The 17192-nt window shown below is 39.3% G+C and overlaps 1 protein-coding gene across 3 annotated transcripts in view; it reads right to left on the bottom strand.

The window, feature by feature from the left end:
• The window catches only part of lsamp (limbic system associated membrane protein), a 603277-nt gene that overhangs the window by 54910 nt on the left and 531175 nt on the right, over nt 1–17192 (bottom strand). For all 3 annotated transcript variants that reach the window (XM_034862364.1, XM_034862356.1, XM_034862347.1), the window contains 2 exons: nt 12331–12475; nt 11820–11907 (listed from right to left, as the gene is read on the bottom strand). In XM_034862364.1, the coding sequence (XP_034718255.1) occupies nt 11820–11907; nt 12331–12475 (233 nt within the window). The remainder of the gene's footprint in view (nt 1–11819; nt 11908–12330; nt 12476–17192) is intronic.

Here is a 17192-nt window from a genome sequence, read left to right as displayed (position 1 = left end):
GGGTCTGGGTGCGGGGTGCGGAGGCAATGGGGAAAGAAATAATGTTCCACTATATCAGAGATAAGACCAGGGAGACCCTGTCCAGAACCGATGGCGACTGGCTTGCCTGGTTAGTCTGTGAAATATAGCCCCAATGGCTCACCTGCAGCCCCTGTCAATACCCCTGCTGTCATGTGTGTCCATGGGATGGCCCCATTTAAATGCATGAAAGAGCCTTTCAGAGCCAACATAAAGAAGATTAAAGGATACTCTTTTTTTTAGAGACTAAGCAACATAACCTCAGTAGCCCAAGAAGAAAAATGGAATGGTAAATTGTTGCTTTCATTAAAACTTCAAGGAGTCAGTTTCATTATGAAAGTTCAAAGGCAATGCGAAATTTGTGCAGCTGCTTTTCCCCCACTGTTTTTCTCTGCGCATCTCTCTTATTTATCCAACATGGAATAATGTGGGATTCGACGACTACACCTAACCTTGTCCCTGGAGGGGCTGCTGTATATGGATATATGTCTAGTCACTGGTCTGCCGTCACGCACACAGCAGGCATAATGAGGCATGGCGGGCTTACTGCTGACCTTCAGACGAGCCAGTGCTTCTGCAGGGTTTACTTTGGGCTTTTCAAATGCTTGAACCTGGGACTTAGATTTCCTCTTCATATCCTGAATGTTTATGGGCTAACAACAAGGAGCTGTGAGTGTTTTCAGAGATGGGTGAATCAACTAGTAATGCTTTAAATGCTGCACTGGTCAATGTTTTTATATTCACAGTGGGTCAAATGACTAGTGCATGGGAGAGGGCTGATAATCTCTGCAGTTCCCTGACCCGTACTTTAGTGTTTTGGCTCAGTCTTACTGTTCACAACAGAGTGCTTTTAACCCACAGCATTCCTGTTAGGAATTTGTCTAAATTTATTCGTAAATAATATTTTTCCAGAGTTTGTGCAACACACCCCTCTGGCTAATTACTTTTCTGAATCCACAGTCCTACTTGTACTTGGAACCACCCACTTCATTAAAAAATATCTTATGCTTTAAGAAATTTCCAACACTACGGTGTGCTAAATCCTAGAAGCCTAGTTGGACTATGCACAGTCCAACTAATTAAACACATTTATATGTATATTTCCTTCCTCTTGATTATTAGCCATGTACCTATCCAAACTGATAAACAATCGTAATGAATGCACATCACTGTCTTGGTGCGAATATATTGCAAATTGCTGCACAGGTGGCATCAAGGGCAGTGTATGCAGTAAACACTTGACACAGGACAGAAAGCTTAAATTGCATTCAAGGCGTCAAGTGCAATGCTCCATGTGCTCCTTGGATGCTGGGAAGCCCCTGACAAGCAACAGCTTTGACTTCAATTAGAGGCTGCTGCATGGCTGCCGGATGACGAGACAAAGAAATTGTTGATGGTTGACTTTTTTTTTCTTCCTTTGGTGTATGGAAGCTTCATTGATCTCTCTTAATAAAAAAAATCAGGTTTTACAGGTAAGGACAGCTCATCCAGCAAAAATAATGTAGTCTGAACTCCATGGCTGGCGGTGATACAAGCAATAATGTGTAGCCTATGTGGGTGTGATCACTGTGCTGTAGCAGTAGAGCCAGACAGACTGCCGGTATCTAGAATTAATGATCTGCACTTTCCTCTGCATGCCTTTCAATTCCTCTGCCTTTCCCAATCTTTCTATTTCCCCTCCTATCCATGTAACCCCACGGTTAGTGTCAGAGGAAGTAACAGCAACAGCACATATAAGGGGTGGTCCAAGATGCACAAGTGGTGTGAAGAAGAAGAAGAAAGTAGAAAGGGGGTCGTTGATATGGGAAGAAGCGGGGAGGAGCACAGTGGATAGATGACTTCACAGGCACAGCTGAAAGGTTCTGAGTGTCCCATGATAATTGTTAAAAGGTCACTCCTTCTCCTTGCTCAGACTGTAGAGTAGGTGATATGTGCAAACACACAGACACGGTCTGTGGGCACACACACCTGCCCCCCTCCTGGTAGGGTACTCTTTAGAGTGACACGGCTGCCTTTGGAGAGTTCTGCGGATTAGCTCCTTAAATACCACAGCATTGTGATACAAGGATAGAAGTAATAAAAGTTTAAAAAAAATAGATAAGTGTGAAAGAGGACGTATTTGATGGTTTCTTCTGAAATTCAGTGATGCTGAGAAGAGATAAAGGTTGTTTCCTATTACTGAGTTAGGCTCCATAATGAGGTTAGGGCTCATACTGTTAAAAACAAGCATAAGAGCCCTTGTCAGATACAAAATAATGGTTAAAACAGTCAAGATCCTGGGGGGGAATGCTTTTTTCTGGAAGTCTGAAATTAATACAAATACAAGATTTTGCACTAGGCTATGATTTTATTGTTCTGATTTGTTGCCTTTGCCAGAGACACACACAACATCCTGTTGTTGCATTTATTCTGTCAATTCTCCATGCTCCAGAGCAAGTGTCGCAGTACATCAACATGTGTTACTTCTCAATGGACACAAAATATTGAAATGGGGTCACAGAGGCCAGGGAACAGCTGCTTACGGGACTGTTCACTTTGTCTGCTACTTTATAGTCACTCTGTTTCTGTGACATTTATGAATGGATAATGCCATCTGTCTTTGGGGCAAAGCTGCTAGCAATGAAGGTTTGGGTGATAACTTGTAGATTTAAGAGCTAATCCAGATTGCCTAGCCAGAGTGGTTCTTGCCATAAACCCAACAGAAATATGAATTATGATGTTGTACTCAAAAATAAGCAAGAAGAAACAATCCAGTGAATATGTTTGTTTAATCTGTGCTGCACCACATTTTAAAACTAAAGCAATGTTAAAGGAAAAAGAAAACGTTTGACAGGTTGAGGTCAGTTGAATTGCAATTTTTATATTACTGTAACAAGGCTACTTAACGCAACAGCAAAGCACTTTTCCTCTATGGTCCCCCTACAGATTGGAAGCAGAATTGTCTTAATCAAGCTACTTATCAGCTACCCGATCTGGCAAACTTGCATTATGCGAGCGCAGCAAAGTGAATGTAAAATAAAGAGCTGTTCACCCTGTTATGAGTTGATGAACCACTAAAACAATTTGGGAAACATTATTTTAACGTACAAAAGAATTGTTGGTGTTGCTTTAAATCATTTCATGAAGGCCGATGCATGTGAAAGTGCTGACTTTAATTCAATAGTATCAGATCAATGCTGATTTGAATCAGCTGATCAAGCATCACTGGAGTGACAATGGAACAAGGAACCAGACAGCAGCCTATTGAAATTGCAAACCAACAAGAGATCAATACTATTGACAAGGAACTTGTGGCATCTGGCAAACAACCAACAAACACACACACACCCACAAGCACACACACACAAAAAAATGTTGAGATCCCAACGCTCCATCCTTCATAACTCAAGGGACAGATGTGCAAACAATGGACTATTGAGTCCTGTAACTACAAGGTACTTTCCAACTGAATAACATAAATACTAATTTAATAATATATAATGTAATCTTTACAGTAACTAATAGAAATTCTTAAGTACTTTTTAACAGATTATGTAGAGTACAATATGTGATATAGTAAAGTGTAACAATTATAATGAAATCAACTCAGTGTGAATTATTACTGTAAAGCAGAATGAAGGAGATTATGATGTTTAAATGGGATTATTAGGTGATTATGAGAGCATGTGAACGGGACGTATGTGAGAGGAATAAGGGAAATGAAAGAATCATGTTGAAATATGCCTACACCAAGGGGAAGAGATGAGTGTTACTTCCAGTGAGAGTTTGAGCTTACGGGAAAAAAGGGAAAAAGAGGTGTATGTGCTAGAAAAAGGTCAGAGGGAGGTTTTGTGTGTCTAGTTGAATATAAGGTAGAAACAGAGAAAGATCGGGGTTACTCCTCGGCAGCTCTCGGAGGGCGTTGAACTGGACAGGACATCACCGGACTCAACAACCTTGAACAAGCAAACAGCTAAAGAAAACTTCAGAAATTCTCTTTAGTGGATTTACGAGACAGAAGCCACAGAGGATAACAACTATAACCAACCCAACTCCAGAGTCATCGGACTCTGGAGTTTCTCTCCTGTTCAACGGCCGCAACAGCTGAATATCCTAAAGCTGGGCAGAAGAGGGATTCAAACCCCCCCGGCCAGGGCGACTCCCTCTCCTCGCTTCTCTCCAAGAAAGAAGATTTCCAAATTAATCCACTATCACTATCAAGTTAATCTAATTATCGCAATCAGGTTTCACCCTTCAACCGTTTCATATAATTAGTTTTAAGTATTTGAATCATTTGAATCTAATCATTTTGATTTTAATCATTAAGTTGTATGCTTGCCCTTGCTCAATTCTGCAATAAAGTATATAATTACTGCATTTTAAGTACAAGTAGTAGACGTTGAATTTATTTCTCTTTTTAGGTGGTAATTCATTAGGTAAAGTGTGTTTACCATCTTTAAAGGTTCTTAAAGGTTGCTCTAGCCACTGAAATTAACTTATCCTTGGGGCCTATTTTTCCTGGCCACTAAAAACAATCGTAGCAACCATACCACGTGCCCTGATCAATAAAAGACTTCTGTTGTTAATGGCCGTGGCTGGGGTTATTAAGGCTATTCGGTCAGGTAACGTTTCAGTTTAAGCAGGGTAGGCGTTTAGAAGAAGACAGTTAGAAGCTAGACAAATCTCTTTGACACCATCTTAAATTGTCCTTTGTGGTACCTAATAATGTTAGACCCTTAGGTCTAGAGGATTGGACCCTTTAAACGGAGAACTGGTCCAGTACCTCCTGAACAGGGTTAACCGGAATCTAACATCACACACACACACACACACACACACACACACACACACACACACACACACACACACACACACACACACTTGTATAATTGGCATCACACTTTTAGAACATACAGAGAGAGAGACGTGTATGCAAATACATGCACACACAGCAGGACACTGCAAGTCAAAATCTTTCCAGCTGTTATGGCTCACTTGTGCCTAGTGGTTAGACCTGTGATTCAAGACCCTGCTCACTGAAAAGCTAAATCACTCACTGGGTGTGGTTACTAATATTTTCCTAACTGGTAAAATAGTCACATCAAATGAATGCTGACTGTGTGATACACTAGTGGAACTCAGAGTTCAACAAGCTGGAATATTCTGATTGGGGTCAGCAGTCTGCAGGCAGATTCAGTAAGGGCTAAATGAAATAAAAGTCCCACTCCTGTGGGATGAGTATTATAAGTAGACCTTGTGAGGTGAATGAATCACTCCCCAGCCTCTGCATTTTATAAAACACATTTGCATAGCATGTTGAGATTTGCTGAATTTGCTGAAACACTACTGCTGTGAATCTATTCGACAAAGAACTGCATGAAACAATGGGGTGGGGATTGGGGCCATATTTGGATTTATGTGTCCTGTTTTTGTTTTAAATGGGGGCCCTCCTCAACATTACTAACATTTTACTGAACCTCCTCATTATATTTGATAAAAAAGCTTCCCAACCCTAATTTCTAAAAAATAAAAAGATTAAAAGAAGACTATGTCTAGAACTTAATCGTGCATCACAGTGTTAAGATAGTACAGGCATTATTACAAAAGAAGACCAGGCAAAGCAAATGTTGGAAAAAATTGGCGTCAAAACAACAAAAAAGACAAAATATTGTGTAAAAAAGCAAGACTGTTTTTCCAGTGTGGTGTCTCTCTCTGACCACATATTTAGTGTTGTTTAACTCCCTGAGGATTGTACGTGAAGAATCATACAGATGTTTGTAGGGACAAACTTCCGCACAGTGGGCGCGTGGTTTTGATTCAGATGTGCACGCCGCGCCGCAACAGTTTGCAAAGGCTTCGCGCTGGAAACTACAGCCGTGGTGATGTCATTTTACGGTGCCCGGAACACCGCGGCAACAATAAATTAAGCTTCAGACCTCAAACCCAAAATACAGATGAGGGTAATGGGAATGTCATTAGTTTTGCAGGTAGACTATTTGGTCATGGAGCAAAGTACATAGTATTGGACAAACTAAAATGTTGACCTGATGATGGCGCTAGATGTCAGTGGATCATCAAAGGCAGCATCATTAATTTTGTCTGTACAAGGGCTGTAACCATTAGTGTATTCATGCCAAACCGTCACAGTACAGGGGTCATAGTCTGGTGCACGCACCCACACCCGACACAAAGTATGTAGATTGATGACGTAATGTTGAACCAGATTTCAAAAGCATGGGTTCTGCATGGGAACTTTTAACTGTGCTGGCTGCTAGAGGATTAAAATGTGTAGCTACTCTAGTCCACAACCAAATTGCACTGTGTATGTCTTTTTCAATTCTCCCTATGTTTTTCATAACAAAGGAAGTTGGAAATTGTCCTAGGGAAGAAGAAAAAAAAACTGCAGTTTGATTCACCAGGAATGATTTGTATCAGAGGATCTTTGTCACCTTCTTCACCAGGATACAGTATATTATTCACTAATCATGTACATGACTGTTCTAAAATTAGTCATGCATCCTGATGCATTTGTATTATATCCACTGATTGATGGTGATTAAATTAACTATAATAATAGGTTGCACTAACACTGAACAATTTTACAGGACATTCTTACTTCCACATTGGATTCCTATCAGCACAAATCATCCCTTTCTATTCTTACATGATTTGTGCTAATTGATTACCCTTTCATGGTGTGTTTTTTCCTGCAATTCACTTCTCACTCTCTTTCTTCTGTCACAATTGTTTTACTGCCTACTGTTCATTGTAATAGTGTTTTTTGTTTAACCTTTTTGTAATTCAGTGTGACAGTAATTATAAAGGAATAAGCTATTTCACTTCTTAATAAGTGAAATATTCTTCTTTTTTAGTCAAATAAATATAGCCTACTCCTGCGATCTGAACTTTAGGAGTGGAACATCATTAATGACAGCCATGCAGTGTATATGGTCTACAGACAGGATTTAACACAGTGGATATCAGAATACAGACTCTTCCCCCTCGCCGGGATTGATGTTGAACACAGTGTATACAGAGGATACATTTGACAATTTGATCAAATGGTGTGAATGTTCCCATCATAAAAAATAAAATACATAAAAAATCCCATCAAGTTAAAATTTAAATGGGGTTCTATTTGTTTTGAGAGCAAAGTGTGTGATGTGCAAATTATTCCATAACAACCTCTCCATATGGGAAAAGGGAAACGGATGGGTTAAGAGAAGAGAAATCTTTTTTTTTTCTAATATCTAAATTTGACCATAAATCAAACAATGGTCTGAACCTACTATACTTACCATTAATACAGTACAGAAAAAGCCATAATCACTGATAGATGTGTGCAGGTACGTTTACACACACACACAAACACACACGCACGCACGCACGCACGCACACACACACACAAACATACACTTACATACGCTTACTTTTCATCATACATAAACATCTCTAGACTTGCTAATAGAACATCAAAGTCAAACCTTCAAATCATCATAGCACTGGGCTTGCCCATCGGCTAAACTTCAATGTCTGTTTCATAAAAATCAAAATGGATTATGATGGAAAGCCTGCCTTTATATTGGGATTCTTGTCATGTGCAGTGACCCTTCTGCTTGATACCACTCGTCTGAGCCCTGCGAGTTCGCCACTTTTTCATCCACCGCAAATTTACTTTGTCTGATCATTTGTTTTCCAATTACGTCCCTGTCCCTGCTAGCAGAAAATTGTCAGCTTTGGTTATGTGAACCCACTCTTGGGTCTGTAACCGGGGGTAATGTTTGATGCTTGGAACATTTTCATACCCATTAAAAGATGAAGGCAGGGTGAATTATTATCCTGCAAAGTTGATTGGGTTTTGCAGGGTTGAATTCGGTGATAGTATAGTGGAGCCACACACAAAGAAAAATTCTTATCTTCCCTTAGTGAAAGACTTGAACCTACATCCAGAGTAAAAAAGTTATTGGATGAAACTATATCAAGCAGAACTTAAATAAGTTGTGGATTTTTATGTAGGAATTTACTTCTTACTCCTGTTATTTAATCAGTAGTCTGCATTCAGTAGTTTCCGCCCATCTGTGTCAATCATTAAATCAATCAACCAGAGATGTGTTTGACCAGTGATGTGTTTGACCAGTGTTTGACCATGGTTTAAAAGTAAATACAAATTCACAGTAATTATGCACAGGAATACATTCACAGTAATTACCAGAAACCAACACCTTCCGCACTGCACCACAATTTAGATGAAAGATGCTGAAGTGAACCTCAAGGAAAAGATTACCCACATGGAGCGGGGAAATACAACAGATGACTATAACAATGGCAGCAAAATTGAATGGGACTCTGAGATGCAGAGCATAGGACAAAGTTGCAGGGGAAGAAAACAACAGAAACGTTTGGCTTTAGCTGTTTCATTAGAATTGGCCGAATAATCGGACACAATGGAGTCTGGGAAGGAGAGGCAATTTTCTGCCATGGATCCAAGAAGAAGAGCATCAATTCAAATATTGGCCTTTAAAATGCTAGTAATGGACATCTTGGATATCTTCAGCTCATAGCTATATGGGAACTTCTCTAGTAGGCCATTGTGTGCGGGGAAATGCATTTGCTCCACTGACAGGCTTTAGTATTTATCTGGGGTCAGGTTTCACATTAGAAACTCAGTAGTTTAAAAATGGAAAAGGCAATTAAAACAAAAACAACCTCTGATAAATGAAACGATAAACTATGGTGAAATGTAGTGAGCTGAACATTAGATTTGTCACTGTACATTTATACTATTGCACTCCATGTATCGTTGGATAAACAGACGGCAGTTGAAGCATCCACAGCTGAGAGCAAAGCATATAAAGACATGGTCCTTACACTTGCAAATAAACAAACTAACTAAAAGAGACCCCATTTTTTAGCACTAAGGCATCGCACATGTGTCTTTCAGGCAGCCTGTTTCTGACAGGTTAAGAAAAATGTCTGTCAACTAACTGTGACTTTGAAAAACAAGACTACAGAGACATGGCAATGGCGTTTTGATGGATAATGAACTCATTTTTTTGGCCTTGATGCACAGCTCAATGTTTTTATTGCTTTTATGCGTTCAATGTTCTGATGTTCTTACTAGCAATTCAGAAATGTTTCAGAGGTTTAAAAAAAGAACCAAAAGAGCCAGATATTCTGACAGTTTCAAAATAAATAAATAAACAGTTAAAAGACTGCAGTTGCTGTAATGTGAAGAATAATATGTTTATGGGTTTTTTGAGGCTGCTTCTGCCACGATTATTTGTTGGCAATTTTTCTCTTCCTGGAGAGTGTGTAGTCAATAGACAGGACAGAGTAGGGCCAGTTAAATGACATCCAACAGATGAAAGGATATTCTAAACCGTGAAGTTACAGCAATACGTGTTATACACAAAAAGGTTATAGTGTACTCAAAACTATGCTTGTGCTTTGCTTAGCTAAGCATTAAGACTGCAAGACTGGAAACAGCCTGGCCAGGTCCAACGGTAACGGACGGTAACGGAATCTGCCTACCAGCAAATCATAAAAGTGTCAGGTTGTGGTTGTGCTAAATTAAGCTAAGCTAACAATAGGCGTGTTTCAGATAGATACTTTCCGTACAGGCATGAGAATGTTTTCCAACTTTTGATCCAACTCTCTGCAAGAATATGAATAAGTGTATTCCAAAGATGTCAAAAAGAGGATATAAGAGACACATAAGGCAATATGAAAAGAATCATACAAACAGTGTTTAAAAAGGATATATTAAAAGAACAATAAAAAATACTTATCTAAAAGAGTAGAAAACCAACCTTGTTTAACCCGTTCAGATCCCCCAACCATTCCAATAGGGGAATAAATAGGGAAATACTGTTTACATCTACTCTGACTGTTCTGATTTGACCAGCTCAGGATACAATCAGCTTATAAGGTATCCTATTGATAATGTAAACAACATGTTCAATTCCAGACTGACCCCAGGACTGACCTTTGTTTAATTATCAATGATTCTGTTAGAATAATACAAAATGCATACAATATGTAATGTGTATTAAAGAATCATTTCATTCATTCAAAGGAGTTAACCATTCATGAAAAATAAACAATCTCAGTTTTAGACTATTTCTTTCTACTACTGATGGTTTCTTGCACTCAGATTCTCCATCTGTTTGAATGGACAGAAAATATAACGCAGAATTCTGTTTTATCTTTGCTTTTATTTTAAAACTTGAGTGAAATTTTGCAGATCCAATCACTGATTTGTTCAGCCCTAGAGTGTCGTTACCAAACAGTGCCCAACGGTACTCAATGGGCCGGGTTCAGACAGATATTTAGAAATGTTGTTTGGGTTCGGGTCGGGCTTGGACACATCAGCCGAATAAGGTATGTGGTAAATGTGTGTGTGTGTGTCTGTGTGTGTTTGTGTAAAGTGGGCAGAAGAGCGATAGAGAAAGAGGAAGCAGATGTGTAGATGCAACCGGAGCAGAGCTGGTGGAATAAGTTTACGTTTTGTACACAGTGTGTGCAGTGTCCACGGACAAAAAGCCAAGTTTATTCATTTTCTCACTAGAAACGTTATTCATTTTATAACGTCAACCCCGGAGGTAACAAGTCTCCCCTGTTTTTTTGACCACGGTTAGAAACAAAGCAATCAGGAAAGGTTAACATCTTGAACATTTTAAATCAAACAGCTGATTAACATTTGTTGCCCCGGCGTGCACTGACACGCTGATCTGTTGACATTTCCAAATACCTTCCTACAGTTGCTTAATAAAAGCAGGCTTTCCACACAAACAAATGTACATGTGTCATTGGTATGGGAAAATGATAGAAAATTAGATTTTAACTGTGTCGGGCTTGGACATAAATATCTTAATGCCTGTGGGGCTCGGGTTGGGTTCGGTTAGTGCTCTGTCGGACACAGGCTGGGCTCGGACAGAAAAAGGATGCCCGATCAGCACTCTATTCAGCACACCATAGCTGCATGGTAATAGCTTTATTTAAATGTGTCTTGTCCACATTATTATGGTAGGATACTTTACTTTGTGGTAAGAAACTACTATGTGCTTCTTTAAAAGTAGTTGTGGAATTCTGGAATGACAGTCAGCAGTTTTTACTTCACAGGGAACAAGAGAAGGACAGAAGAAAGGCTCAAAACTGAGCATGACTGTGTTGTGTACCCTCTCAAGTACAACAATGATGTCAATGATGTCAATAATGATGTCATAGCGTAACTTTATCATCAAACTTAGGAGCTACAACCTTAAAATTCAAAAGATAACTTTTAAAAAGCATTTTGGAAGCAAAAGAAAAGTCGTTTTTTCATCCAAAAGTTGCAAAAGAAAGAAAAAAGATCCACCCTCCAGGCCTTGGATAAAATCCCACAGCACCTTCTCTCTCCTTCTCAACTTTACTGTCTCCATTCATGAGAAATACTTTCCTATTTTTTGAAAGATTAAGCTACTGCTGAAGGCTTTTCAAGTGCACTAAAGTTCATTAGAACTGGAACAAGGAATTTGGTTGCTGGAGGTGGGTGTTTGTGACATATGGCTTTTTTCCCTCCTATCAATACATATTCATATATTTTCCTTGCAGACACCTTGGAGGGACATATTTGAACATTCAATAATAGAGCCTTGATAACGCAATGTAAGTTGCTTGTGTGCTGTTGGACAATGATGCCTTTGACTCTTGGGACATTTGAAATATGATTTAAAATGTGTTAGAGCTTCTGTTTAGACCCAATTTCCATGTTTATATTTTTACAGCAGGCATGGATAAGTAATTTGTTATATGATGCTGGTGTTTATGTCAATGCCACTTACCTTGTACTATGAGGTAGACCTGTGAGGTCTTGGGCTGCTGCTTAGTTTGTATGGAGCAGGTGTATGAACCCTCGTCATACACATCCACCTACACACAATGAAGAATAAATATTGTTATTTCATTAGTTTGAATGTATATTATCACAAGGTTACTTGCAAAGCAGTATGTCTTCCTTCATATTACTTTGTTGTGCTTTATCATTTACATTTTGGTTAGTATACTTCTACCAGAACTGATCCAAATACATATTTGTAATTTTTAAATACACATCCAGGAATTTAGTGGAATCAGAACAAGTCCAGTCTTCTGCATAATACATGGATAAATTAACCGATTAATACATATCAAACCAACACAACTCTGGATCTTAAAAAGTCAAAGTTGCTCATGTTTTTTTAATAGGATCCTTAAAACCATCCCATCTCTAAATGCAACTGTCCTCCATTCCAGCTCATGATTAATCACATTTTAATAAACAGTCCAGTTTCGTAGTTTCTAGGTCAGAATTACCTTTTGTATACGCAGGCTGTACTCCAGCTGTCCTTTAGTGACCAGGTCTACTCTGGGGTCCAGGGACCACTTGTCCTGGCCGGCAAAGATGATGTTGGATCGATTGAGCCAGGCCACCTTGGAGACTTTGTCATCCACATAACACCTGCAGGCAACACAAGAACAAGAAGTGAGGTGAAGAGATAAAAATAGAAATAAAAGGCTGGTTTCAAATAAGGGGATGGAGTAGAAAAAAAGGTCACGTATTGTCTTCATGATCATTTCATGATGTGTAAGCTTATCAGAAGAAAGGAAATGTGGAATCTTATAAATAGGAAACAAATAAATAACAGTGTAGGTGGGCTGTATGAAACTCTGAGGCGTTTTTACTAAGGGTTCAAAGGTTAAATCATTTCTTCAAAACAATGGACCAAGCTTGGCATACTGAAACACAGTTCAGCAGTGTTGTGTTTGGTATTGCTGACCAGCAAGGGTAATCCAGAGTTAGTTAAGCTAATCAGAAAACTCAGCACTGATCTTCTCCTGAGGTCTTGAAAGGAAAGCTGAAGTTAAAAGGTGTTTCCCATCCCAAATCCATCCCTCACACACTCTCTTCCTTCCACTCATTGTTTCTTTACCCTGGTCTCTCCTCCTCTTTTGAATCTGCCCCCCTTCCTCTCTCTGATAAATACATCTCTTTTAACAGTGAGCCTATTCCTGTGAATGAGAAAGGACACCGGCATCCTCTTGTTTACTCCTTGTTGAACGCTGACAGAACATTACGCCAAGTAAGCTTGAGCTAAGACATCTCGCACGGGAGGGACGGAAGCCAAGCGTCTGCCTAATGAATAAATGTAAATGTGAGAAGACGTCGGAATCAATGAGAATGGATATCAGCCGTAATGCATGCCGACAGTGGATGCGCCTCACATGCAAATTCAAGAGACTCCCCAAGCCTTGGTTGTGCACACTGTTTTGGAGTGTGTTGGGCTACATGAGACTAGATTAGCGAGGCAGTGGAGTGAAGCTGTCTTTGGCAGGTGACCCCGGGTGATGCTCAAAAGTGGTAGTGCAGTCACCCCGGCCTGTTACCCAGTGGGAGCTGGATGTCAGATTTGTTGAAGGCTTGTACTCGCAGCTTGAATCCCTGTTGATGTTCCTTCCCTTTGTGTGGAGCCCAGATAACTCACTGTATTTATTGACTCACTTTGACATCTACCCTCTACTTGTCTCTAAAGTGAACAGGTTTATCCCATTTTGTTTCAAATATCGCTGTGCTCTTATCATTAGACTATATAGTCAAAAGCATCCAAAACTAATTAAGACACATTTTTTCTATAGTGATGGAGAGGGCAAGGGCAACATCTGGCACACTGCACTGAAATAGAGCCTAACTCAAATAATTCAAATCAGTGATATTTACTGTAGATCATTTTATTCTCAGCTTTATCCTCTGCAAAATGTCCATGAAGGATGGTCCCCTGGTTCCTGATTCATGCATGTTTGTTCAAAACTGGAGACCTTTACATTATATTCTAGTCAAAACCTTTGTGCTTTCGATGAACACAAAAAACACTATTTAGAATTCAATAGAAATGCATGTACATATGCACAAAGCATCACACTATTTCACTGAATAGAATTGTGAAATACTGTGCGTTAGCTCCATTGTAATGCTGATTCAGCCAAAAGCAGAACAAACTAAATACAGTACGGTCTGTGACACTGTTTTGCAGTATGGGAGAAGAGAGGTCGACAGCACATCAGCTACTGAGACATGCAGGCCTGTCTTTGTTCAACACCTGTTTATTTTTGCAATTGTAGAAAACCATATTTGCACATTTGCTTTATTGTAAAAGCAATCTAATACACACAATGTAATAATGATATTGCCGGATTATTTGTGATCAGCAATGTATGATACCTTATTCAAATGAGATTTATAAATAAAAAAGTTGTTTTCTACTTTGTATGTGTGTACAGGTTGTAATGCTCTGACAGAGTGACAATTCAAAGTGACAATGCACTAAGTTAGTAAAACACAGTTGAACGGATTTTAAGTGTTTGCAGTGAAGCAATGCACTGCCCTGGGTAACTGAATGTCGGCATCTTGTTGGTTTTCACAGAGCTTGCTTCCTCTGTTCTCTTATTACCACTTGTCTTCTACCGTGAAGTAAACGGCAAAAGGTGAAAAAACAAAAGCAGGGACGTGAAAGACAGAAGAGACATGAACAGAATCCTGACACCAGTGTCCGTCAGTTTCCTTTAGTCTCTTTTAAAAACGTGTAACTTTGTGTAAGACCACTGTATTACTTAGACATTGCATAGAGTTTAGGATTGAACGTGCAAAACATATGATTAACAAAAATAAATCTTTGCAATGTATGTAATTTAACAGTTCAAAGAATTTAGCCTCTTATCTACAGATTTGTCATTATAAGCATGTGATTCTGGTCCCCTGTTAATTATCTCAGAGACATATTCTTTCCTTACTAATTTTGGTGACATATAGGTACCTCTCACTGTCTAGACCAAATATTTTGGTTTATGTGAAGACTGCAAAAATGTATTTATAAGTTTATTTTGAAGTGAACCACACAAATTCACCAGCATACTTGCTGACACTGTTTATTACTATTTACAGAGTGAACAGAAACTATTGTCCAACGAAAGACTGGTGTGGCAAGCCATTGCTTCCTGCTACTGTATCCGGAGGGCAAATGCAGCCTAACTGATGCTTTGTGATTTCTACAAACACATTCCAGAGACTGCCAAATTGTTACTCAGCGAATTGTAATGAGATTCATCATGCAATTAATATGTTAATTTTACAGACTTTAAACTCCTCAAGTTGATTTGAGATTAAAATCAAATTTGTGTGGAAAATTGATAATTAAAAGGAGCAGCCATTGTAATAGAATTCAGTGTAGGGAAATTAACCAAACTTTCAAAAATGATCGCAATAAAGTTGAAGAAGATTATATGTGCAAATGATATTTTCCACAGCTGGTCATTTACAGATAGCATACTGTATTTATTTATTTATTCAAGCACATTAAAAACAATGCAGTAATGTCTCTTATTCTGGCTTGTTATTGCTAACTTGTGATTTTTTTGCCTGGCTCCGTTCTAAGCAAGACTAAAGGCCAAGTGCAAATCTTTGGTACGCAGAGTTATAATCTGTCATTCGATAAAAATTCATACAAAGAGAAACCTTGCACACAGGTTTAATGTGTTACATATAGCGCTACTCTCAAACTGGGGCTATTAATGAAAAACATTAGCAAAACGCTATTGTAACAAGAGCACAATCTTTTAGTTTGTTAATTAAAAAAAAACTCCTACAGTTAAAGATAATAACAAAACAGCTTTCTACGATTTCCAACTGTCCTGTGGAAGCTGTCAAGATCTCTGGGCAAGCACCGGATAGTGAAATAAAAGAAGTGGAAGCATTCATATTAAAACAACTGTGCAAGTGAGATAAGCTGTTTTAGTTGTGAACTGCACTCATACTGTGAGTGTGGCTCCTCCAAAGCATCATGCAAACTCTTGGCTAAATACAGGTGACTAGGACTATTAATCATCCAAATGTTCCTAATTGTATTACCTCCTTTCAGTTAGCGGTCACCATATGCTGCTCCATATGGGTCAAAGAAATAGATAAATAAATACACAACACATGGTTCTGTACATGCCACCACATTCAGACTTCACTCAGAGACACATTCCGTTGCTCCAAACACTTTCATCTTCCTTTGCCTTATCTCTTTCTATCTCATTTCTTCACACCTTATCTTCCTCTTGCTATCCTCGTTTTCTCACCCCGTCAGCTTCTCTTCCTGACTATCCTTGCTCCTTGCTGTAAGTTATATCTCCCCTCTCATCTCTTCATCAACACTCTTGGTTAGAAGTAGACATCATGAAATAGAAATCAAAGGAACTATTCATTGATCTGCACTACGGATCATGTTGCTCTGATACCGCTTGTCCTATGCTTTGTCTGTCTTCCCTCAAACTGCTCAAGCCTCCAGAGGGTCCTGACAACTCTTGTTGCTGAAAGTAGAGCATGCTCAGTCCTAGCTATGTCCTGTTCTCACTAATGAGCAACTGCCTTGGAAGCAGAGTACTTCCTATCCCTTGTCAGAGCAGTTGTTTGCCTGTAGCTGTCACTTCCTTCTAGCAGAGTAGTTGTCAAGGTGTGTCTAGGCCGGGCCGAGGTTCTTGGGCTGTGCTGGGGCTCTGCTGGACCAGAATGACAAATAAGAGCTTGGTTGTCCCCGGCTGGCCTGATCTGAGGGATATCCAACAAGTTGCTTGCAGGGAACTTGGTTCGATTGGAATGGCGAACCACGGTTGGACGATTTGTAATGAAAATCCATCCCATTAACTTGCTGCAGCCCTCATAATGATGCAGTATCTAAACTGTGTTACTTAGCCATTGAGACTTTATTAATTTGAATATTTGTTGTTTTTTAATAACAAAAGCATTTCCGTGTTTGCAATACGCTGCAGAATCCTCTCCCAGCCCATAATCCTCTGTAGAATAGATAGTCTCCGCTAACATAAAAAAGCTTGTAAATGCTAGCAAAAATTTGCTGATGCTAGTAAACAAAACGCCTTTTTAAATGCATCTTTTATTACTGTGTTTTACAAAGTGCCGTTGTTGTTTATCAGTCCCTTCAGAGACTAGGGACTTGGTTTACACAGGGTCTACTTGTGATGGATGCCTCGGTTGCTGTCCTGTGCTGTGTTACCATGAGCTTTGTTGATGGATGCTATGCTGTGCTATATTATACTCTGTTTTTGCCCTGCTGTGCAGTGCCAATATGGACTGGCCAATAGGCTATGGCTGACAGGGGACTGTGTGGGCTGACAGATGCCTG

Source organism: Etheostoma cragini, chromosome 3 (genome assembly GCF_013103735.1).
Source record: "Etheostoma cragini isolate CJK2018 chromosome 3, CSU_Ecrag_1.0, whole genome shotgun sequence".
Lineage (NCBI taxonomy): Eukaryota > Metazoa > Chordata > Actinopteri > Perciformes > Percidae > Etheostoma > Etheostoma cragini.
Note: the sequence above shows the minus strand (reverse complement) of the source record. Positions and strands in the feature narration are given on the sequence as shown.